At 32.4% G+C, this 24,305-nt stretch overlaps 2 protein-coding genes across 8 annotated transcripts in view; one reads left to right on the plus strand and one right to left on the minus strand.

The window, feature by feature from the left end:
• The window catches only part of LOC101492875 (uncharacterized), a 16,766-nt gene extending 2,658 nt beyond the window's left edge, over positions 1-14,108 (plus strand). Inside the window, exons 5-20 of one of the 7 annotated variants that reach the window (XR_001143800.3) lie at positions 1,698-1,843; positions 1,925-2,373; positions 2,483-3,448; positions 3,588-3,702; positions 5,087-6,858; positions 8,011-8,080; positions 8,202-8,322; positions 8,407-8,493; positions 8,819-9,277; positions 9,942-10,037; positions 10,658-10,819; positions 10,910-11,071; positions 12,591-12,704; positions 12,780-12,955; positions 13,263-13,307; positions 13,742-13,939. Coding sequence is in view for 6 of the 7 variants with exons in the window: in XM_004498704.4 (XP_004498761.1) it covers positions 1,698-1,843; positions 1,925-2,373; positions 2,483-3,448; positions 3,588-3,702; positions 5,087-6,858; positions 8,011-8,080; positions 8,202-8,322; positions 8,407-8,493; positions 8,819-9,277; positions 9,942-10,037; positions 10,658-10,819; positions 10,910-11,071; positions 12,591-12,704; positions 12,773-12,955; positions 13,263-13,307; positions 13,742-13,876 (5,082 nt within the window). In the remaining variant the exon portion in view is untranslated. Of the gene's footprint in view, positions 1-1,655; positions 1,844-1,924; positions 2,374-2,482; positions 3,449-3,587; positions 3,703-5,086; positions 6,859-8,010; positions 8,081-8,201; positions 8,323-8,406; positions 8,494-8,818; positions 9,278-9,941; positions 10,038-10,657; positions 10,820-10,909; positions 11,072-12,254; positions 12,504-12,590; positions 12,705-12,772; positions 12,956-13,262; positions 13,308-13,741 lie in introns of those variants that run through there. The other 6 variants (XM_004498704.4, XM_073367665.1, XM_027333782.2 and 3 more) reach the window with 6 other exon arrangements.
• Positions 14,109-14,151: 43 nt separating this feature from the next.
• On the minus strand, positions 14,152-18,352 carry LOC101492318 (hydroxyproline O-arabinosyltransferase 1). Its single transcript, XM_004498702.4, has 8 exons — positions 17,784-18,352; positions 16,887-16,954; positions 16,596-16,797; positions 16,011-16,108; positions 15,850-15,919; positions 15,031-15,102; positions 14,802-14,915; positions 14,152-14,360 (listed from the first exon to the last, which is right to left on the minus strand). The coding sequence occupies exons 1-8, from the start codon at positions 18,189-18,191 to the stop codon at positions 14,301-14,303; spliced, it is 1,092 nt and encodes a 363-aa protein (XP_004498759.1). The 5' UTR covers positions 18,192-18,352; the 3' UTR covers positions 14,152-14,300.
• Positions 18,353-24,305: the final 5,953 nt, after the last annotated feature.

The raw sequence follows: 24,305 nt of genomic DNA on the forward strand, positions 1-24,305 counted from the left end.
CCTCCAGGGGGGTTGCAATAGTGTTTTTGGGGGGGGGGGGGGGGGTGTATTGCTAGGATACATATTAAGAGAGTTAGTTTCTAGTAGTTAGTTGGCTATGTGCTTTGTTAAGATTATTGTGTATAAATAGGGAGTTTTGTAGTTGGATTGGATATCATTGAAGATTGTAAACATTTGTTGAATTGAGTAGAGTTTCTATTGTGAACGGAAAACCCATGGAGGAGAGATTTCTCTCCTATTCTTTCTTATATTTTCGAAACAAACATATTCTTCCTCCACTTCCTTGAATCCAATTCTTGGGTTCCTAACAGCTAACCTCTTGTTTCATTTAGAAAAATTTAATTGGAGCGTCATTCTTTATTTTACGGTTTCCGTCCTTGGATTGGATGGTATGTTAAATAAGTACTGATAGATACAGTAATACTCATTACTCATGATTTTGAGAAGTAGACTGCTGGAGGGTTTGATCAGAGATACTATTTAACTGCTGATGTGATTATGGCCCAAAAACTGTACTCACTGAAAATTGGTCGTAACATTAAATAAGCTGGTTTTGGTATAAATCAGTGAACCATCTAGTGGCTTGGTTGGCTCTTGGTGGCTGGTGCAATGTTTTGGCAGTGTGAAAGCTGACACATTATTGCATAAGACACATCACTGCATAAATGTAGACTCGATTTTTCGTAAGTATTAGGATTCAGAAACATTTCTGCTACATGTGCTACAAGGCAGTGTTGTCAATTGCGGATTTTGGAAAATAGCGGTTTGTTCAAATTCTGCTATGCTATAGAGCCGCAATAGCGGCGATCTGACAACTATTTGTACTCAATAGTGAATTGTGGAGCAATAACGATTTGTTAAAATTCCGTTATGATCTAGTGCTACAGCGTTGCTATAGCGGCTATTTGACAACACTGCTACAAGGATGCAAACTTACCAACAATTATGAGTAGCTTGACAATGAAAATAACATGTTTTTTCGTGATACATTATTTTACATCCGATGTGCAAGGAAGCAAAACACAAGGTTAAACTTTTCTTTACTACAAACTGTTGTATGTTGCATTGAAAACTTACCAATGGGTAACATGAACATGAACGTAGAGAGAACTATATATTCAGCAGCAAACATAATAATACAATGTTGTAAACAGGAAACAAAATGACGTTTTTCTTGTGCCCATGCGTTTTTAACTTTGTACAACGACTTTTCATATATTTTGGTAACGAATTTCTGTTTGAAAAATCCTCTTTGATTAATTTGGACCATTCATTCCTAATTTCATACCATCAAACTAGGGCCTGTTAAAGATTCAGAAGATCAATGTACTTAGTCCGGTGCATTGTTGCATTTGGTGAATATCAATTGCCAAACAATGATAATGACTGTAGAGTTTGGATTTTAGACACACGGGATATGATTACTTCACAAGTCTGCTTATTATGGAGTGTTGTTTATTTGTTCATTAGGTTGTCTTAGCATCTATTGTCTTAGACAGTGGCATTTATTTTTGGAGCTCTCGCTAGTTTATTAGAAGATAGTCATGTTTTCAACTAAATGTATGGTAAAGTAGTGAGAATTTTATATTTCTTTGCCTGTTTTTACTTCATTATTGCCATTGAGAGTTGGATTTCTTATTTGCATGTGTTTGAAGCAATCGCGAACACTGGATGGTGATACTTTTATGATGCTTTAGATTAGGTCTTCTGGAAATGAGAATGAATGGGACTGGCCAGAAGTATTATCAACAACAAGCAGTCTGATGGAATCCAATGCATTTGCATCTGATATGTCAAAGAGTGATTTGTCACATATTTTGAATTCGGCTGCAGCCACATTAAGGTCTGAAAAGTTTTCTGACTATGTTATGTTTCTGAAAAATGCTGATACAGACCTCAATTAATTTATTGGTGAATTGTTCAGAAAACAACCAATAACAAACCAGGATGGTTTCATCATTCCGCTCAAGGGTTTAAATGCTTTTACACAGAACAGCCAGTATGACCAGGGGAAAACCAAGTTAATGGAATCTAATGTTGCTATTTGTACACATTCATCAAACTTTTTTGGAGCTCAACTAGATGATGGTTGTCAGTCTATACCTCCTTTCCTTGATACCCTGAAAAGGAATGGATATTTGTCAATTATCCAGTCAACACAAATTCCAACAAGCCATCGAAAAGACCTTGAATGCATCAAAAAGGAGAATGTAAAGAGTAGTCTACTAGGAAAAGATGCAACTTCCTCTAATATTGAGCTTAGGCTTGGTCAACCACCTCAGGCTGGAAATCCAGTTTCATCATTTGCAGAATCACCAATGTTTACCTTTGCCAGTTCTCCAAAACTGCATTCCCTGAAGCAGATGACTAATAGTGCGTTGAATCAATATTGTCTTTGCTGTTTGTTATAGTGTTTCAATTTCAATTGTTTACAAGTGTGAAGGTAAACTTCTTAACTGTGGATTTTGTTCGTTAAGTGCAGACCTTAGCAGGAAGGTGGAATTGCAGAAAAATTTTAGCCACATTGCTGGTACAATCGAAATGCGTGAGGAACCAACTCTACTTAAACCCCCAAACTATATGTCTGGATTTAGTAATATTTCAGGTGCTGTTACAGCTAGCTCACAAACTGACTATGTGGCCAAGAGTTCATTGTTTTTACCATTTCCACAATTTAGTTCTCAACCAATGGTTAAAACAAAAGCTTGTAAAAACTTGGGGTATGATGGTATCATGCCCAAGAACCTTTTTTCTGAATATGGTACTGTACAATTTGGTTCTTCTAATGTTCTCTGGAATAGTAATGGTCACACAAGAAGGCAATCAAATGATTCTGCATCAGAACTCAATGAATATTTGGACAAGGATAAAGTTGCGAGGTTTGGTGAAGATTGCTGTACCAAAATAAATTCTCAATTTGAAGTAAATCAATCCATTGAATTTGGCTCCATCAGAAGAACTGTTGTTGACAGTGGTAGTTGTACTCCGGTTGTCAGTGGAAAGATATATGAATCAAGGTTTGAATCAGATACATCTGTGGGTGCAAATGCTTTGCAAGGATCAAATAATGTATCTTTGTTTGGACGAAACAATCACTTGATTTTGGGGACATCTACTCCATTTGAAGGAAATTTGAAGAGCCTTCCCTATCTTGTTTCAAGCTCTACGCAAAATCAGAGTCCCACTCTACTGCAAAGGGGTATTAATATGGATACTTACATGTCTGATGAAAATATGAAGTTGCTTGCATTGACACAGACGCTGGAGTTATCTAAGCAACAACAAACATTGTATTTTCCTGATATGAATCTAAAGCAAGGGAAATCAATTATTGCAAAACCGCAAAACGATATATACAAGGCTTCAGTATCTGAGCAGGGTTCTTCTGGTGCACCATTGAAATTTCCCCAAAATAGGGGTACTTGTTGGAATCTTGAGAATACTGATGGTATACCCAAACTGGCTTCGTCGAGTAGCACACAATAACCTTTCCCTCCTGTTTTGACTGTTTTCTTAGTTTCTTTCTTGGCATGGACTGTAGATTTTATCCATAATATGCATGTGTTTCATGGTTATTTTTCTTGCAGGTTTGAACAGACATTGTGATCTCTCTGCCTTAGCACCAATACCTTTACAATCTATAGAAAAGAAATCACAATGTAAATATTCTTATGATCATCAAAATGATGGGCCGACTTTGAGGTGAGGTGACTGCAAATACCGTGTTATGTCATAAGGATACTTTTTGTTGCATCTTGTTGGAATGTTGTATTCCTTTGGTGGCTTTGATAGTTTGATGTTGATCAGACACTATCTTCAGTTACATCTTATTTTTGTGGTATCTCTAAGATTAGTTTTCTCTTTAATTCATTTTTCTAATGATGCTTTTTTTGTTATAATCTAAGTAGTTAATAGTAAACTGTAGTGGCATACTGCCCTTCTTCCCCCACACAATGAAAATAGGGATCAAAACCTTCCTTTGTTCCGCAGGGTGACACATTTTTCTGGAGAAGCCCTTACTTTTCTAGAAGTCCAATCTATTTCGAGCAACCCTGACACGTTTACTGGTTGCTGCTTGACCGCCGTTGAGTTTGAATTTTGGTCCTTTTTTCCAGACTCCATTTATAGTGCATATTTGCTGGACTGCCTTTTTTTTTTTCCTGTTGCAACTTCTTCCATTAGTCCATCCTTTGTTCTTTTGGTTGAGACACATCCTCTCTCCATTCTCTATTCTGCCTCTTTGCTGTCGATTATCCAGCCCTTTGGTGCATTCGGGGCATTTTTTTTCAGCAGTTATCCCAACAGAGCAATGTTGTCAAATTTGAGATTGTAGTTAAAATAGTTTTTGCTCTGGTGAAATCGGATCGTAAACTATACTCATAGATACGTAAGAGTTTAACTGATATTAAAAATAATACTATAAAAACTCCTTACATAATAACATCAAGACAACAAAATCTCATAATTTCAACGCCATAATAAAAAAAATAGCAAATCTGCATAATAGTAGTAAATCATAGTAGATATGATCAAACTGCATAAATGATCGAATCACATGCGATTTTGTAAAAAAGCTCTAGTTCCAAAATTTGAACCTTCTGAAATACAATAATCAAATTTTAACGAATACCAAACCAGTGCAGCATAGATTTTTAAATGCTGAGTTAGGAAGAAAATCTATAAAGTGATGCTCTTGTTGTCTTTTAAGTGTTACACCAATAATTTAGTGTAAAAGTCTGGCATGAGAAGTGAATATGCTCTCGTTGTCTTTTAAGTGAACACATTGATGGATATATAACAATAAGATAATGGATGTACGCATTGGTGAAAGTGAAAAGGAGCTTGAGCATGCAATTCTATTGCAAGAATATAGTATAAGAAAATTGCAGTTTTTTTGTATGTCATGATGAACTCCTAATCCCAGTAACTGTTTGGTAATTTGGCTGCTTTGTTTCTGTTTGTGGGCTTTTGATTCCGAAAGTCTGGGTTCTATTTATATTATTGTCTGTAAACTTGTTCTTCTCCTGGGAGTGACACCACTAACTAAAAATTCCCCCTTTCCTCTCTTCCCAATTTAATGTTTCAGCCTTGGAATGAACAATACCAGATCAAGTGAAAAATGCTCTAAGCAACCGTCAAATATACATTTTGTAGGCAAATATGCTAGTGCTGCTTGGGAAAACTGTTGCAGAAACAATGCTTGCACCAGAATTCGAACCTCTCGGGGTATTGTAAAAGGAAAACCTGCAGATGCCAATGTTGTTACCTCTTGGAAGATAGCTTCAGAGTGTAGTAGAGATCAGAATGCTTCGATGAATGGAAATCTCTACTTTGAGCTAAGTGCAACTTCAGATGGTCACGGCACCGTAAAAAGTGGCTCTCATACACCTCAATGGAGAGATGTGCCAAGTAAGGTCAGGAAACCATTATGTGATGCAACACTTTCAGATCAGATAGCTACTGTATTAGATTGGGAAAGACAAGAAAGTCTCCAAGTGGAAAACATTTCTGCCAAATGTTTGAAAAAAGTTATTGATAGGGAAGATTTGTTGAAAAAACAGGAAAATTTTAATGATTCTTCTGGATGTAATGCTCCTGTTGTTTCTCAGGCCTCTGTGACGGAGGTGAACAAGGTTGATTGTTGTCCTGTAGATGCTACAGATGCTGGTTGTATTGAGAACCTTGTGCTTGATGAGGGGTCAGGAATTGATAAAGGCATGTCATCTTTTTTGGCTGATAGTGAAAAAAGTGCCGAGTATGCAGGCTCAACCAGTGGGAGCGACTTGAAAAAAGGTTATCTGAGAGTCTTAAACGATCAATCATGCCAGAGTCTCATTGATGATATTAAACTGTTAGATTCTTTGATTTGGAAGAAAAGGCAGGACCAAAATCAAACAATAGTTAGTGCTAATTGTGCAGCCATTCAATCTCTAAAAGTCAAGAAGGGCTTCAAAGGAAAAAAGCAAAAGAGAAATGAGGCAAGAGTTCTGGATGCTTCATTGGATAACCAGAAAGGAGAAAGTACTGGAGCTTTTGATTCCCCTTCTAGTTTATGTGAAGAAATGCAGTTGTACTTTTCATCTAGTCAGCAAAGATCATCTGACAAGGCTTCTATTGTTCAACCTAATACTAATCATAATCTTAGACCTTCTTCATTTTCATCCAAATTTCTCTCTTGTAAGAATCATCTAAACAAGCATCGCTGCAATGAAGATAGCTATGAGTCAGAATCAAATTCTGATGCTGAGTTTCACTTGGTACATGGTGTTTCTAGAATGAAGAAATTAAGGAGGGATTTCACTTCTGATTGCTTTGGGCATTTTCAAACACAAGAACCATCCTATGAGGAACCTAAAAGTGCTATGCAGATGTCATCCTCTAGCATAAAAGGAAATGCTCATAGAATCAAAAGACCAGTAGTGTGTGGAAAATATGGGGAAATATCTAGTGAATTATCAATTACAGAAGTACCAGAACCAGCAAAACTTGTCTTTCTAAGCAAGGTCCTTAAAACTTCGGAAAGATGTATGGTCCCTACAATTGAAACACCTAAACTAACCACAAAAAAGAAATGGAGGAGATTGGACTTTGGAACATGTTTGGATTATAGCTGTTTTAAATCTGGTTTAAAAGCTAAGAAAGATAATGAATCCAAAGATACAGTAATGCATGATGAAACAAACTCTGATGTGTCTATGGAAGGTTTTGAGAGAGTCAGCAAGAAAAATGTTATTTACAAAGGGAAGAGAGATACCAAAGAAAGGCATGGTGATATTGTAAGTCGAGCTGATGCTCCATGGAAGGTGAAGAGTAGAAAAATTCGAAAAGAGCGCAGCATTAATGAAATCACGGCTGAAGGTAAATTTGAGTTAAGTTGCTTTTATTTCTTTTTAAAATAACTTTTTTGTTTCAGTAAATTAGTTCATTTATTAATTATAATAATAACTATAAAGAAGAAAAATTTAATGACAAGATATGGTGTGCGGGTTTTTATGTTACCCATGTCCCATATTTGAAATTTAGAATTTTCGCCTTGCTGATTTGCATGTAGGTATAATTAGCTGTCATTATAATTCCAATTTATGTCACTATTCATTATACAATAGTGATAACATATGTGTGAGCTATGCTGTCAATAGCGGCGACGCAGAGCTGCGTGGGATAGCTGCCCTCATAGTGGCAGTGCGGAATTGAGTTGCGGCAGGAAATTGTGTTGTGTTTTGTGACTGGAGCAACACTACTTTAATGCAAATGCATTTTCTGCCAATTCTGCGCTGTTCCCAGCCCTTTCTGTCCTGAGCTTTCGATGTTCCCTGCCTCTGCCGTCCTCAGCCATGCCATCACAGATAGGAAAAAGAGGAAGTAGAAAAAGACAGAAGAGAAATGGTTATTTTCTTTTTTGAAAATTGAGAACCAGCGTTAGTTTATGATGAGCCTAGTATTTTTTAATCCAGGATAATGGACTCTGCCTAATACCACTTAATTAAAATAAAAATAAACTATGTATAAGTTTATTTTTCTATAAGTAAACTTTTTATAGTAAATATACTTTTTCTAAAATATTTATAATAGTAACATAAATATAAAAATATTTGAACATTTTTATACAGTATTAACTATTTATAGTTCATTTTTTTAAAAACTCTTTACAGTCTTAATTATTATTTTTGACTGGATTCATCTGTCTTATTTAATAAATAGTATTACTTAATTATTATTATATATATATATATATATATATATGTAATTATTTATTTATTTGACTATTTAATCAATATAAATAGAATATAATAGCAATCATCTCTCACCCTGCCTTCCTGATATCCCAGTTTTAGGGTCGGCCGCTCTGCATTGCTAGGTGAGACTGACAATATAGTGTGTGATGCTTTTTTATACCATCAGTAATTATTTAGTTGCAGATTGGATAGAAGTATTACAACCTTTTGGGTTGTTGTTTTGAATTACTTTCCTTAAAAATGTCTCCTGATTAGGTTTTTAAATGCATGCCAGAAACCCAAATGGAGAATACTTTGAAGTATGCTGAAGGTCCTGAGCATGGTTTGTACACAAGAAGTAAAATGTGAGCAAGTCAAAAGTTGTCTTATTTGTTTATTCTGTAGAAATCTTCCTTTTAAATGCTTAGATTTCTCTTGTTGGTGCATATTGTTATTCTTACTCTATGCATCGCATTGTTCTTACAGCCCTGTTCAAGAACACGCAAATATATCCATCATTAATGCAGATTCTTTCTGCTGTGTCTGTCAACTCTCAAGCAATGATGAAGGCAACAATATATTGGAGTGTAGTAGATGTCCAATTAAAGTATGTAACTAATGAAATCTATTCAACATTTCATATTTTAATATGAAATAAGTTTGATACTATCTTTATTATCTTGTTTATTAGGTGCATCAGGCTTGCTATGGTATCTCAGCATTACCTAAAAGAGGTCGTTGGTATTGTAGACCATGCCGCACAAAGTCAATAGATATGGTATGTTTATTGTTGTTCACTCCAATGTTCATTTCATTTTTTTCATTCAAATTCTCAGTCTCGATCTAAGTTTTCTTTATTTTCCCGGTTTGCTTTCTACTGCAAGAAGCCATTCGATCAAAATTATTATCCTTTGATTTTTATAGGCCTCTCTCTCCATACGCCAATGATCATTTATACTTACTACGCAACTATTGTCTTTCCTCTGCTACTGTGTATATAGACATTCTGAACTATTATTTTCTGATACTCTCATTTTAATTTCCTGTCGAAATTAATTTAAATTCTATTCATACTTTTCGTTTTGTGTTGGTCCAATAAAAAGGCCTGTGTCCTATGTGGTTATGGAGACGGAGCGATGACTGGAGCATTATCGAGTCGCTTAATAGTAAAAAGCCTCCTAAAAGTGTGGAGCTTTGAGAAAGACAGGATGGCTATACGTGGAACTTCACAACAAGTTTATGGAAAGAAAGTAGCAGCATTTCATTCCTCAAAAACTGGATGTGGAGTTGACCAAGAACTTATTTTAAGGCCTGAAAATATTGGCACATCATCAACAGATCTGGCGAATGCTGAAATTTCTACTAATAATGTGGTACATACCCCGTGCACCGCTACTAATTTGAAGGTACATAACAGCATAACAGCAGGAGTTCTTGATTCAACTGTTAAGCAGTGGGTTCATATGGTTTGTGGACTTTGGACTCCTGGAACAAGATGCCCCAGTCGCCGAACCATGAGTGCTTTTGATGTATCTGGTGTTTCACGTCCAAAAGCTGATGAGGTACGCACCTTATTAATCAGGTTGAAATTATACTTATTGATCAACTGCACGTGTTAACCAATTTCTTAAGTAATGTCGCAAGTGTTTGTTTTTCAATTGATTCTGATCCAGTAGACATAGTTTGTAATTTTGTATGATTATTTAAGTCTGTTTAAATGGTTGTACTCAAGATTTCCGTTGGAATGGTTTGCTGCTGCCCTATATATACTATATCTTATTATCTTAACAGATGTAAAGGCATACAGAAACTAAAACATAAAATAAGAAAATTAGTAGGAAATAGTAATCACCTGGTGACTTATTTGTTTCCTAATTAATCTTTTGTTACTGTACTGACGCACAATGGTAGTGTTAAGTAGCCCCTCTTGAAAAATTGTCAAATTTGTGCCTTTTATGGTATTTAGGGTCAACTAACTACTCCTTATTTGCCCCTTCAGGGTTATATGGTAGCCCTGAATTGTTTGTTGGAGTTACTTACATATGGGCTTAGTACTTTGTTGCAAGTCCTTGGCCGTTATGGACGGATAAACACACAACTCCAGATCGTCATGCATATGACAATCTAAATAAAGGAAATGGTGTTATAATTTTTATAAACTTTGAGAATTTTTGTGCGTGTAACATTTGATATTTGGCCGTGTTTTCTCTATATTACTTCTTGCAGGTGTGTTCAATTTGCAATCGATGGGGTGGTTCGTGCATAAAGTGCAGGGTTGTTGGTTGCTCTGTCAAGTTTCATCCTTGGTGTGCTCATCAGAAGGTATTTTCCGTTTCTATTTGGTATTATTCATCATACTATTTCTGATGTTAGGAAATGTCTCGATAGAATTCATTTGGAATTTTGTTAATCCTTGTACCCCCATACATGTATATATCAAATGAGTTCACGAGACTGATATGAATGGTCGAGATTAACATTTGTGTTGCTCTCAACCATACACTCAAATACTTGTGAAAAAAGAAACTATAGAGTCCAATTTGTATAGATACTACGTCCTAGTGTCCTCTATAGTTTAGACATTGCCTATGTCTGTTTTCATCTGTCTTTTTTCTGGGTTTGGTACCCAGGATAAGTTGCGAAGCATTTCATTGGCTGATTGCAATGTTTGATTGATTTTTGAACCTCTATAGTTTAGACGTCACCCATGTCTCTGTGTAATCTTCAGTGTCTGTGTCTGTTTTCATCTGTCTTTTATTCTTGGGTTTGATACCCAGGATAACTTGCAAAGCATTTTATTGGCTGCTTGCAATGTTTGATTATTTTTTAACTTATATGGTGGAATATGCAGTCATTGAATACTTGTTAGCTTGCTTTGAGTAGTATGCTTCTTTTAGTTTGTATAACAACTCATAAAAAATGTCTTTGAACTTCTTCTATAGAACCTATTGCAAAATGAAACTGAGGGAGTTAATGACGAGAAAGTTGGATTTTATGGAAGATGTGTGCTTCATGGTATTGGCCCTAACTGCCAGTCTACATACGACCCTACTGATGAGATGGACAATCGGGAGGAAAAGGAATTCACCTGTGCTAGGGCAGAGGTATTAACTTTGTTGTGGCATTATCAGGTGTGAAGTGCAGGGAGATTGGGCGATTGAGTTGTGATATTAATATCTTCTGGATTTTTATAGGGTTACAAGGGCCATGGATGGGATGGTATCCAAAATAATCATCGGGGTGGATTCCTTGTACCGGATAAGAAGATAGAAGCTTGGGATCGCATAAGTAAGCAGAAATTGCGTTCACAAGGAATTCCAAAATTTCTAGATTCAGATATTATGAAGGATTGCCAGGTATGTTCAAGTTATATTTGTAGTCCTCTATTTTTTATGGTTAAGATCTGTTTTGTTGAAATCAAGGTTGTCAAACTTGCCAGTCTAGCTAAACCTGGGGTACTTCTGTAGATTGAAGTTGTAAACTTATAGGAGTTTACCTAATAAATTAATATTAAAAAACCTATAATTTACACACACACACACACACACACACATATATATCACAAGTATCATAAAATAATTGCATTGACACATCAACACGTCATCTCAATAACAATGCAGAAGAATTCCAATGTAGTAGAATAACATAGAACTAGGAAAATGTCATGAATGGAAAGCTGTACACACTCCAGAGTCCTGTTAACTGTTGGAACCTTGCTCTTAACATTAGTGGCAATCCATGGCATAGCAAAGCTTACCTGGAGCAGACTTGGCAGTCTTTGAAGGTTTGCCAGTGAGGGGAGGTTTTTTGCGGCCCTCCAGAGGGAGGGAGGCCTTTAGCATCGCTTGAGGGATGTAGAGTGGTAGATTTTCATAATTGGAAATGAGAGAGAATAACTGAAACTGTTATTGTTATTTCTTCAGATAACTCATTTATAGTGTACAAGAGTTAATCGGTACTAACTTTTGACAAGTGTGTAACAAACTAACTGATAGAAGTACAGTAATGATTACAGCAGAAAGTAGATAAAATTACATAAGATCAGCAATGATCACATGCAACAGAAACTAGATAATGCCATTGGTCTTGGCTGCATGTGTTGTGTGAGGCCATGGCCCTATGAAATGCAACTATGAAAGAAACTGGCACAAAACAGGTTGAAATAAAATTGGGCCTTCCATTTTCGACTGCTTTTTACAAAATTTTCAGACTTGCAAGCACGCCCTTAGACTTCCAAGTTGGAGTGAGTTTATCTGGATCAGATGGATTCTGACCAATTTCATGAAAATTTGAGTCTGCAAATCACAACCAGTTCTACCTACCTAAAGCTTGTAAACTTGTGTTTTGTAACTACTAACGAATTTGACAAATGACAACTATCTTGGCGAACATATGATACGCTCGAGTTGTGAAGATCAAGTTTTTGATTTTTATAAAGCAAAAACTGCATATCGACATTTAACTTTTTACTTCAACTGAACTGTGGTTTAGGCATTTCAAAAAAGCAAACTTTAAATTAAAAGTTACGTTTATATGTAGATATAAAATCCTTTCATATTCTTTCACCCAACAGCTTAAGTTTGGGATAGCTTGTTCACAGCATGGGCTCAAATTAAAAACTTAAAAAGTCAGCACCTTTAGAGTGGGCCTTTGCATCCTTTACATTGGCACAAAGGGCTCTTATGTGTGAAGTGTGTTAGAAATAAAAACACTCAAGTAGTTTCATCCAATAGCATTTAATTATTTGGGGAAGCTGCTTCGGGATAACGTGGTATTCTAATGTTTTGGGTAAGCTTCAGCCTATTGTCCTGATTATTATTGTCCTACTATCTGTTCAAAGAATATGCTGGGTATCTAATGGCCTACTATTTGCAGAAAGAGTATGCACATTACAAACAAGTGAAAGGCTGGAAACATCTTGTTGTATACAAATCTGGGATACACGGCCTTGGTCTTTATACTTCTCAGTCCATATCTCGGGGTAGAATGGTAAAATACTGGACTTTGACTGTTTTATATACCATGATTGCAAACATATGTTTCTCATGCTTCTATAGGTTGTAGAGTATGTCGGTGAAATTGTGCGAAAACATGTGTCTGATAAAAGAGAAAATGAATACCAATCTGGAAGGAAACTTCAGTACAAAAGTGCCTGCTACTTCTTTAAGATAGACGACGAATATGTAATTGATGCCACAAGGAAGGGGGGGATTGCTCGATTTGTTAACCACTCATGCCTGGTATATTACTTCAATGTTTATTGTTCTCTCTATTTCTAGTTTTCATCAACTTCAATGTTTATTCGTGGATGTTTTATGCATATGGTTGTTGGTTTTTAAGAAGACTTCTGGCTTGTTAGAACTACTTTGGGGGAAGTATTCTCAAACTACAGTCAGAATATTAAAAGTTTTGGGAATTTTGACAAAAAAACTAGTTATCAATGACCTTCAGAAGTCTTGATCAATGCGATTTATTTTTTTACAACATCCACATTTCTATTTGTACACCAATTCAGCACGCTAACTAACTTTTTATTTACATGGCCAGCCAAATTGCGTGGCAAAAGTGATTACTGTAGGGCATGCGAAGAAGGTAATCTGTTGTTTACATGATTCAATTTGAAAAAGTTGCACCAATTGATTGCCATGATATGATATGATATGTATTGAATGTTGAGCAATTGCCATGATAAAATTTATATGCAGCACATGATTATCGCAATGCTACTTGTGTGGCAGCGTGGAATTTGTTGGCTAATGTTTTGTTCAATTAGAATATATAGAAGGTTGTTTTTTGAAGAACTGTTTTTCAGATGCATTGACATTTTTCTATTATATTTAGCTACAACTCCTCCTTCCCAGACCTACAAACCTTTTGATCTTTTGGATACCATCCTAGGCATAATAAAATATTAGAGACATGGTCCTAGATTAGATTTAATCAATTAGGTGCAATCTATCTCCATTGCATTCATCTTCTCTTGAGTGATCACTGATGAGATAACTAAGTGACTTTTGGTTTTTAAGGTGGTCTTCTTTGCGGAGAGGGACATATCTTCCGGTGAAGAGATTACTTATGATTACCATTTCAACCGCGAAGAAGAAGGAAAGAAACTTCCATGTTACTGCAATTCAAAAAACTGCAAGCGCTTTATGAATTAACTCTGGCTTTTGTGAAATGTATTTGAATTAACTCTGGCTTTATGGGCATTAAGTCGTTGAGCATTTTGTAGTGTTTATGACTCTTAAAACATCTTGCTTCTTTATGTGGGCAAAACTTCAGGTCTATGCGATTTATGGCACTGAATAATTAGTTTTATAGTGAAATCGTCGTATGTAAAAAAATACAGATGTCAAAGTTTAGGGCTATTGGTTTTTTCCTGGCCGAAATTTATTGTCGTCTTCTCAACTACAACCAATAAAATTAAAAGAAAACGTTTGGACAGCGACTTAACACCACATTTTTTATCAAGCTTTGAAAAAATTCATGTTTGCCTCAAGTTTAAAGTCATCTACATTAGAATTACAGATACATGGTGTACGTTGCCAATCCGTGTCAACACATTGCAACCCTCTTGAGAACACCCTATGACGACCAGTTCGGAATATTTGCTGTAGCTTCATTCACCATTTTCACAAGAGTCACCTGTAAAAGGAAGAGCCGAATTGTAATATTTTACATCTCAATTCTCAAATCTCCAAATCATTCATAACAAAAGAGACGAGAATATTAAAAAGTATTATTTTCTTTTGTTTCAAGAGTATCATAGAGAGACCTTGAAAATTTGGAAATTAATTTAAAACCCTCTAAAATTATAATGCCCTTTCTTTCCCAGTGCATTTTTTTGAGTTTCAACATATTCAAGAACAACTTCTATGCAAGATAAGAGACTACTCTCCATTACCCTTCCCCGTCCTCTCTTTATCCTCAAAACCCTCCTTTACCCTTCTACTCTAAACTTCCAAACGAAGCTTTAAACACGTTGAATTAAATCAACCTAATGAACGATTACTTTTCCAGATCCCCACAAAAAATGTGAAGAAAATTCAGAAAAAAAACCACACTAACACGGAAGATGAAACATACCACACTTTCTGGAACACCAGGTGGTGGCAATGTCAGATTTTTTGGAGGAGCAACATCACCATAAGATCTTTTATCAAACCTCCATTCTCCAATCTTTCCATAGGTCAGTTCACCCTGAATATTTCACACCATACATACATTTAGTAACTACTCTAGGAAATAAAATAAATAAAAAAGATGCATACATGTAGTGTTGTTTGATTAAGAATTGAATTGTAGATCAATTTACCTTCATTGTATAGTCACAACCATAAGTGTAGTGAATTATGTATGTCTTTCCAAGTTCTTTGTCCCATGGAGGCTGACACACATAATAAACAAACAAAATGTTACTAAATTATTTGAAGATAGTATGCTTTTGATAAATTCAGTATGTAGGAACCATGTAAGTCTGTCTTATTGGACAATGTTGCAAAATGAAAATCAAATAAGAAATAATTATTGACCAAAAGTCTAGAAATTTCTATAATACAAAAAAGTAATGAATACATCATTGTTCAAACACTATTCTATGTGATTTCTGTAGGGTATGTTAAAGTTATTAACATAAACAGAATGCAAACACGTTTTAGAAAACCAGACCAAGTTGCTTCTTAAGCACTTATTGTGGTATATAAGTTCAAAAAACTTATGTAGCACCAATATTTCAGATTAAAGGAGTATCTGGTATCTGATATGTGTCAATGTCATGTCTGGTGCTTGTGTCAATATTTCTTACCAAATAAACTCTTCTAAACAAGGCGTCTAGAATCACCACTCACCACACTTGACATACTAACACCATGGCCTATGCAGGCCATTGAAATTTCTCAACTAAAATGGCTGCACAAAACTAACTGTTTTTTACTTCAACTCTTGTGTTATGAATTTATGATACTAGACTGTCTCAAATATAATTCTTAATTGCATATTGTTTTAAGCTTTTAAATAAAAAATAATGCATAGAAGAAATCAAAAGTTCTCATTCACTATCACATATTTCCCACATGAGAACCTTACTATCAGACAAGACTGTAGAAAATATACTAAAAATAGAACCTTATTAAACCTGAATCATGAAGTCCTTGTATAATATGTTAATAACACCATGGAGAGAAGACGCAACGGCATAAGCATACCTATATCAATGATGCAAAATAGCATCAAAAGTCAAGTTGTTGTGATGCTTAAGAAAAGATAATACAAATTAGAGAAGAGAAAGAAAATTACATTTCAAGCACCCATCCAAAAGCTACATCAGTTTCAGGATCCTTCTTCATTGCCAGGGAAACATTCATCCAAGTAGGAGCAATCTTCTTAAGGGATTCCTAACATTTTTACAATAAAATTGAAAACAAGTTGCTTAAAATTAAGAGTATCCATAATTACCACGAAAAAGTGAAAATCTTTTTTGTTTTCATTTTCTAATATATTGTTTATTTTAATTGGCTAATAAGAATATACGAAACTTGTGAAGTGAAAAATTGCGATGGAGAGAAGATGTAAAGCTAGTTAGGAAATGCATCCCTAACTAGTGAAGCAGCTCTTTTGATATACAAGTCTTGTGAAGTGAAACATTCTAATGGAGAGAAGATAAAATGTTAGTTAGGGAAACATTAGCAAACAATCATGATGCATTTCCGAAAATAGCGAAAACAGTTCTTTTGACATTTTCACTGTTTATGGAAATGCATTCAATTGTTCACTTCAATAGTCTCTCGTCTCCTTGTTAGCAAGTAAAATTAACACAAATTTTAGAAACTGAAAAAATAGAAAATATTCCCACAAAGTAAACAAACTCTAAATGACAGATACCTTGCCAACAATTACAGGTGAGTTCCCAATTGGATCTATATTGGTTACAGGTCCATTCTCCTCTGGGAAGTACTTCCTTAACACTGTTTCATATTTCTTAGGCTCAATATAAAAGAAAGGGAATGCAGCTCCCATTCCATCTCTAGCTAAGTTGGGTATAGGTTTCACAATTATATGATCTGGCTCTGACATCAATATGTAACTGATATATACAAAACAAAATACATAATCAAAAGTCAAAACCAAAGTCCCAGAAAAGAAATTAAAACTTAAAAGTTGAACATATCATACTCTTCTTTGATATCTGCTTGTTGAAGCCACTGTACAAATGCCCATGGTCTATTAAGAACTATGTAACCCTGCCATAGAGGAGCATAAATGATTAAGATTTCACAATAATAACAAGTAAGTCATTAATTAGTCCTTAAGTTTTTGGAGTCAATCAATTTTCTAGCCAAAATTATTCTTGAAATTAAAATTTTCCGATCACTTAAGAACTTTCAGAACAATTTTAATGACTAAATTGGCCGACCCAAAATGATTCATTTGATAAAAAACTTTCTATTTGAGGAATCGTTTTAAAATTCCGTTAATTTCATTGATCAAACTAGCTACTTCCATCCCTAAAAGTTTACCCACCCACCTCACTTACAATTTAGTCATTGGTCCAAGCTATATTATATTGTAGTTCTTAAATTATCCAAACTCAACTATCAAATTTAGTAGGATTTACTACCAGCATTTCTTTTCTTTTTTGTCAAATAGTCTAGTGGCTAGACTCACACCTTAAGTGTAAAAAAGTGGAGAATCTCGGATTCAAACTCCAGCTTTTACATGTCAATCTCCTTGCAGCAACCAACTTAGTTGTACTTTGGAGACACTCCTAGCATTTCTAATTTAACTAGAGAAGTAAAAAATGGCCCAAATTTCCAATCCTAAAATAAACAACTTTTTCCCAAGATCAAGTTCAGTGCACAACATTTTGCACAAATTAATCAAAACTCCAAACCCCAAATCAAAATTTTCTTCCTTTAATTTTTTCTCTAAATAGTCAAACACAAAGAAACATTCAAACCAACCCACATAAAAAAAACACAATTGATTTAATTGTACTCTCACAAACTTTTCTATTACCATTTTTTCTTATATTTTATTCAAAGTAAGTAAATTATAAAAAAAAAAAAAAACCTGATCCATTCCAGAAGGCAAAGGCTGAGCAACAAAAGTAGGGATCTCATCCATAAATTGATCAGTTTGACCAGAATGCAAAATCCTGGTAAAGCCACCCATATCAGAACCATCCTTCGATTCCTTCATCTTTTTGAACCAATAATACATGACTCTACACTGCCATGTATTGTAAACTGAATCAGAAGCTGTAACTGCAGTATGAAACAACCTCTTGGAAGAAGAAAGAGAAGATCTTTTTCTATTAAGTGGCATCTTGATTAATGGGTCAACAGTAATTGAAGGTCTACGTGAAGGACCAGGGAAATCTTGTTGTAGAGGAGCATTTCCTGAGATGATGATGTTGTATGTTATTAGAGATACTGAGAATGTTATTAAAATTGTGAAGAACATGTTTCCACAACCCATGTTTTTGTTTGTGTTTTTGATTTTGGTTCATGTGAAGAACAACATAAGAAGATCAAATTATGAGGTTTCCAACTTCAGTTCTGTCTGTTTCCGGGTTGTTGTTGAAAGTGGAGAACTCTAAAAAAGTCGTCTCCTATTATTTCTTTTTTCCATTCAATTTGAATTAAAAAACATTCCATTTCTGTCATTTTTTAGTATATTGTAATTTGTAGATGCATATCGGTTGTTGTGTGAACTGTTTTGAAAAATAAAGTATTTCATTTCGGATTGTTTTTATATCTCTTTTATTTTTAAAAACATACTAAATTATCACATTATGAATTTTTTTTAATTTAATAGAAGGTCCCGTATTGGTGATGTCACCACGTATTAGGTGTATAAATTTTTGTTTGTAATTATAAAATTGTTTATTTAATAAAACAAAAATAATTATAATATTTTAAAAAATAAAATATTATTAATAAATAAAAATAATAAAATAAAATTATATTAATAATAATAATAAAGTAAATTATATTAATAAAGTAAATTAAATTAAATTGAACAAAAAATATATATTAATTATTCAATTTAATTAATTTTATTTTATTAATATAATTTACTTTATTATTATTATCAATATAATTTTATTTTATTAATAATATTTTATTTTTTAAAATATTATAATTATTTTTATTTTATTAAATAAATAATTTTGTAATTGCAAAAATATAGAGAAAAAGATGTGTACACCTAGTACATGGTCGCATCATCAGGATGCGACCTTAGGTTGAATTTAAAAAAACAAAAAATGTTCAAGATGTCATAGGTCTGGAATGCGATGATCTAATAGTACTAAAAAATAGTACAATTTGACATTATTTTTTTAAAGTGTGACAATTTAGTATGTTTAAAAAAAAAAAGGATATACAAACAAAAAATCCTTTCATTTCAGTTAATAAATGTTGATATTGTTAAGATGCTTCTCAAATCAAACGTTGATGCTACAGATGAATAGTTATGTTGTATTAATTTGATTGATTAGGTTATGTATATCAAATGAATTTTTTTTTTATTAGAAAAATGATTTGTGCACGTTAATTTTTTTGTTTCAAGTAGTATTTTTGTGTCTCATTAATAATGGTACCATTTAAAAAAACTAAATTACAGTCTTTTTTATCTCTTATATTATTTTTTAGATTTTACTTTAATTTTGAAGTGTTTTTGGTTGTATTTTAGTTCTTTAAATTATAATTTTAAGTACTTTAATCATTTTAATTTTTTTGTTTTATTTTAATTTTTTAAATTATAATGTTTGTAACGTTGAACTTTAGTGCGAGCTAGATTTTAAATTAATGATCGATAAATCCCCAATCAAATATTTGTCGAGACAAATGTAATTTTATATTTGATCTTATTAATTTTAGTATTAGCAATTATATAATATAAAATTGTGTTGTGTGAATTTCTTTATTTAAAAGAAAAATTGAATATGAAGTTTTTATTAAGTAAATTTTTATTCTTTTCTGAGGCATAAGGTGAGATTGTGTTGGTGACTTACCCTTAAGTCAATCTTGTTGATGAATGGTTTCTAGGTGACACTTTACTGCCATATGTGTACTGCAAAATCTATGAAATTCACCGGACTCAATCAAGCCTAAGATCTAAGCCGCTCAAAAGCTTGTTTTAAGCCTCTTTTCTATATATATATAAAAGCCTAAAAAGTATTTAAGTACAGGAAGTAAAAGGTTTTGCAAGTGTAAAGATATATTAAATGATATATTTAATTAAAAATACTTCGCATCTTAATAAATAAGAAAAACAAAATTCAAATAAAATATTATTATTAATATTATTAAAAATGCTTCATAGAGGTGCTCATTGCCCCCTAAGAAATAGGTTGTTTTATTGGATGGTATTTAGAAAAAAATTTTAAATTAATGTCATATTACATACTTCAATTTTTATTAACTCACTTTTGTTTGTAAATAAAATCGGAGAGTATACATAATGTATGTATTATAGTTTTCAATCCAATAATATATTTATAAAATGGATATAAATAAAGTATTATTAGAAGGTGACAAATCCACTTGTGACCTAAAGGGCTCTCATCCCCCCAAGTTAATTTTTGTTTTATAATTAGTAAGAAATTTATTTTTTGTTTAATACACATCTAAATATTTTATTGGCATAACAAAAAATATATGTAGCTTCCACCACTATATATCTCTCTAGTTTTCTTTTATCTTTATTCTCATTATACCTTTCTATTATATCTTTTTACACTCCATGTTTTTTTTACATTAGAAGATCAAATGTTTCTATGTAAATATATTATAGAATATTTTCACCCACTTCATTATATATATTTTTTTATTTATAAAATATATTTTTTTATTTATAAAATATATTTTTTTATTCAAATTAAAAGAGTATCAATAAAAAATAATATATATATATATATATATAAATTCACTAGTGTATTTTGCATAGAGTAATTTTGTTTGTTACTAAGACCATTTGAACGAAAAGCAAGAAAAACACTTGTTTATTTATTTATTTTTATCAGTAATTACCTATTTATCCATCAATTACCTTTATATTATTACATTGGCTATGTATTGTTACTCATGCCACACTATCGTCAATTTTCGTGTAAACACTATCGTCATACGGTGAAGAAAAAAGTCTCATTGAACGTAAAAAAATATGTGTTAAAATGGTCAAAGTTATAATTGTTGAGAGAAAAAGTCAAAATGACAGTTGAATATGTTAAGATTTGATTCGTCAATGCGTATGAAAAAGAATAGTTTAATTTGTGGGTAACTTGAGATCTCATGTAATAAGTTAGAGTGATTTTAATTATTTTGTTTATAAAAAAAAAATAAACAATTTTTAGTATCTTATGAGATTACTCACAAAGAAAGATAACAAACTTGAAGATAAAAGATATTCTATGTGATTGGTAGAATGTTCTTCGAGAAAACTCTAAGAAAATAGAAAGAAAAAGAAAATTAACACTTTTCCAAAAATAGATAAATAGGCAAATTGTTCACGAACACATAAATCTCACTCCCTATGGTTTAATTAACTAATTAACAAACTATGATTTGTTTTGGCTTGTTTTTTTATTTATAACAATAACATATTTTATAACGAAAACGAAAAATATTGAATTTGTATGGTGAATATTCTATAGCCAAATAAAAAGAGAAAAATAAAAAGCAAAATTGACACGTGGTTAAAATTTACCTAAACATAAACACAACAACGCGATTTTAACACACAAATCGCAACCACGTTCATCACACGGATTCTTCGGAATTTCCTAACTTATAAACTTGTTACATCCTCAACTCATTTTTCACCTTCAAATTCCTCTTCCTCCTTAAGCCCTCAAATTATTATATATAAACCATAATAAAATCCACTCTCCTTCAACCACATCACAAACTAAGAGTTTTCATTATTATTAATCAAATTCCTCTTTATGATGGAAAATGGAATTCATAGACAATCTTCTATAAGGGAAAGGTTAAAAAATTCAATATGTTGCTTCACGGGAAATATGCATCATTATCATAATCATGAATCATTTGAAGAAGGTGAAGGATTATGCAACAAATTACATATACCAAGAACACCAATTTCACCTATAAGCTCGTCAACTTCATCATCCCCGTGGTTCAAGAAATCACCAACTAATAATGGAAGTGATTTTTCATATATTAAAGGTAGAAGTCATAAGTCACGTGTTGGTCGCAAACACAATCATTATCGTCAATCACAATCAGCTGATTTTAGCTACGATCCTTCTAGTTATGCACTCAATTTTGAGAATGAAAGTCCTCATGAGGATTTTCCTTTTCAAAATTTTAGCTCTCGGCTACCTCCTTCTCCACCGTCTTCTTCCTCGAAAATTAATTACTCCGATGAACTTCCAAAGGAGATTGTTGGGTTGAGTTGATCGCCACAATAAATATAATTTATATGTTCTTGTATATTTTGGTGGTTTGTTTATGGTTTTTTTTCTGTTCTATCAATGAAGTGAAAATTGCCACTAATAAATCGGGATCCAACTTAGGTTACTATGAAAAATGTTGAACCTAATAATAAAATAAAGACATTGTTTATGGGTTTTATCTTCTTCTTTTGTACACAAGGTAGTTTATTTGTATTTGATATAGGTTTTAATTCAATATCGTGACTTACTTAATTGAAAGCATAGTCTCTATCTCTAGGAATGTACCTTCTTTTATCAAATCATATTTGATTCTCTTTTCGTAAACTTTTTTAACTTTTAATTTGATATTATTTCATTTATTTGATAATTATAATGTAAGTACGGTCCTTATAAATTAAATGGATCAAAATAGATAAAAAAAACAAGAGAACAAAATCGTAAAATCACAATATATAAATGTATGAATATTTCTCTTAAATAAAAAAATAAAAAAAAACATCTGACATAAAATAGAACACAAATACAATATCTTATAAAATATGATAAATTCTTTTTTGTTTTTATAAAATATTATAATATTGTATTTGTATATTATTTTGTATTTCAATAATATTATATAAAAAAAACGCCCAAAACATTATAAACTAGTGCTAAAAATTGGGTTGGGAGTCATGTTTTAAAACTCATAGTAATGGTCGATTTAGATTGGGTAAAGGAACAATGAATCAATATATCATACTTATTATTTCAATGCACAAAGATTAGATCATTGCTTTGAATACAAAAAGCTTGAATACGTAAAAGGGCAATAAAGCAAGGCTTGCATGCACATAAATCTTTCAAGAAAATAAGTTTCACTTTTATAACAAATATATTGTTGGGGTTAAAAATTGTACTCTAAAATATGCTTAATTTTGCATTTTAACACTAAAATATCTCATCTCACTTTTGTCATTATTTTCCTCTTCTTTATAATAGAAACGAGCCGGACAATGAAACGCAACATAAGTTTTTCATTTTCTTTGTTTTGCAATGATATACACGAGTTGGATTTGGTCAAATCACAAACTCAACTTAATAAAATTCTTTTGATTTAAATTGGATATTTAATTTATGGAATATATACGAGTTGGATTTGGTCAAATCCAAAATGCAACTTAATATACATGAGTCGGATTTGGTCAAATCCAAAATCTAACTTAATAAAATTATTTTAGTTTAGATACTCAAATGACATATACACTAGTTGAATTTGGTCAAATATAAAATCCAACTTAATAAAATTCTTTCGGTTTAGGTTAGATACTCAATCTATGGTTTTAATGAAACTCAATTGAACCAATATGATAATAAAAGGGTTGAGTTTGCAAGGTCTTAAGAAAAATTACTTTTTTTTTTCAATTTGTAACTAAATCAAAACATTTAAAACTATAAAATTTCAAACACAAATTTGAAGTACATGAAATATACCCACAAGCAAACATATTACTATTATTTTATAAAAAAAAATGTAAAAATTCACCTATTATTATTTTTTTCTGTATTAATTCGGGACATTCAATGTACGTGCTTCATATTCAAGTTTTCTACTCCAAAAAGGAATTAAATTTTCTACCCCATGCTTGTTAAATTCAAGTTCTTTATTTTTGGATGCTTAATGTTATCGTGAATAACAATAAAAAATTTAATTTATATACATTATTAATATAAAATGTTTTGAACTATTAATCAACTACAATACTTAAAATTATTAATAATATTTGACTTTTATCATAATTACTTATAAAGTCATTCACATCATTGATCATAATTTGTCTATTGTGTAAAATTAAGCCGATAGTAATATAATACTTTTTCAGGTTGCATTATATATTTTGATTGAGGCTAATTATGGTTTTAAAAATGCATTATGTTTGTTTTATTGACAATAATTATTATTCGCATCATGTCTTATAATTAACAGTTTTTCTTTAACGTGATTACTATTAATAATCTCACACAAGTATATATATATAGAACTTGACTATTTTTTATGCACGATTAAAATTAGCTTTACACGATTAATCGTTTTTTTCCCAATATTCTTGATGGATAAAGGAGAATATTCTAGTATCTTTAGCAAGGCTGAAAAGTCATCAAAACCAAAGGAAGAAAAGAAACCAAATAAG

This window comes from Cicer arietinum, chromosome 4 (genome assembly GCF_000331145.2).
Source record: "Cicer arietinum cultivar CDC Frontier isolate Library 1 chromosome 4, Cicar.CDCFrontier_v2.0, whole genome shotgun sequence".
Taxonomy (NCBI): domain Eukaryota; kingdom Viridiplantae; phylum Streptophyta; class Magnoliopsida; order Fabales; family Fabaceae; genus Cicer; species Cicer arietinum.

Coding starts and splice junctions, on each gene's coding strand:
- LOC101492318 (XM_004498702.4), bottom strand. CDS start 18,191: ATGGGTTGTGGAAACATGTTCTTCACAATTTTAATAACATTCTCAGTA. Junction 16,798..16,886: donor CAAGCAGATATCAAAGAAGA/GTATGATATGTT, acceptor TGTATATATCAG/TTACATATTGATGTCAGAGC. Junction 15,920..16,010: donor TTTGGATGGGTGCTTGAAAT/GTAATTTTCTTT, acceptor TCATTGATATAG/GTATGCTTATGCCGTTGCGT.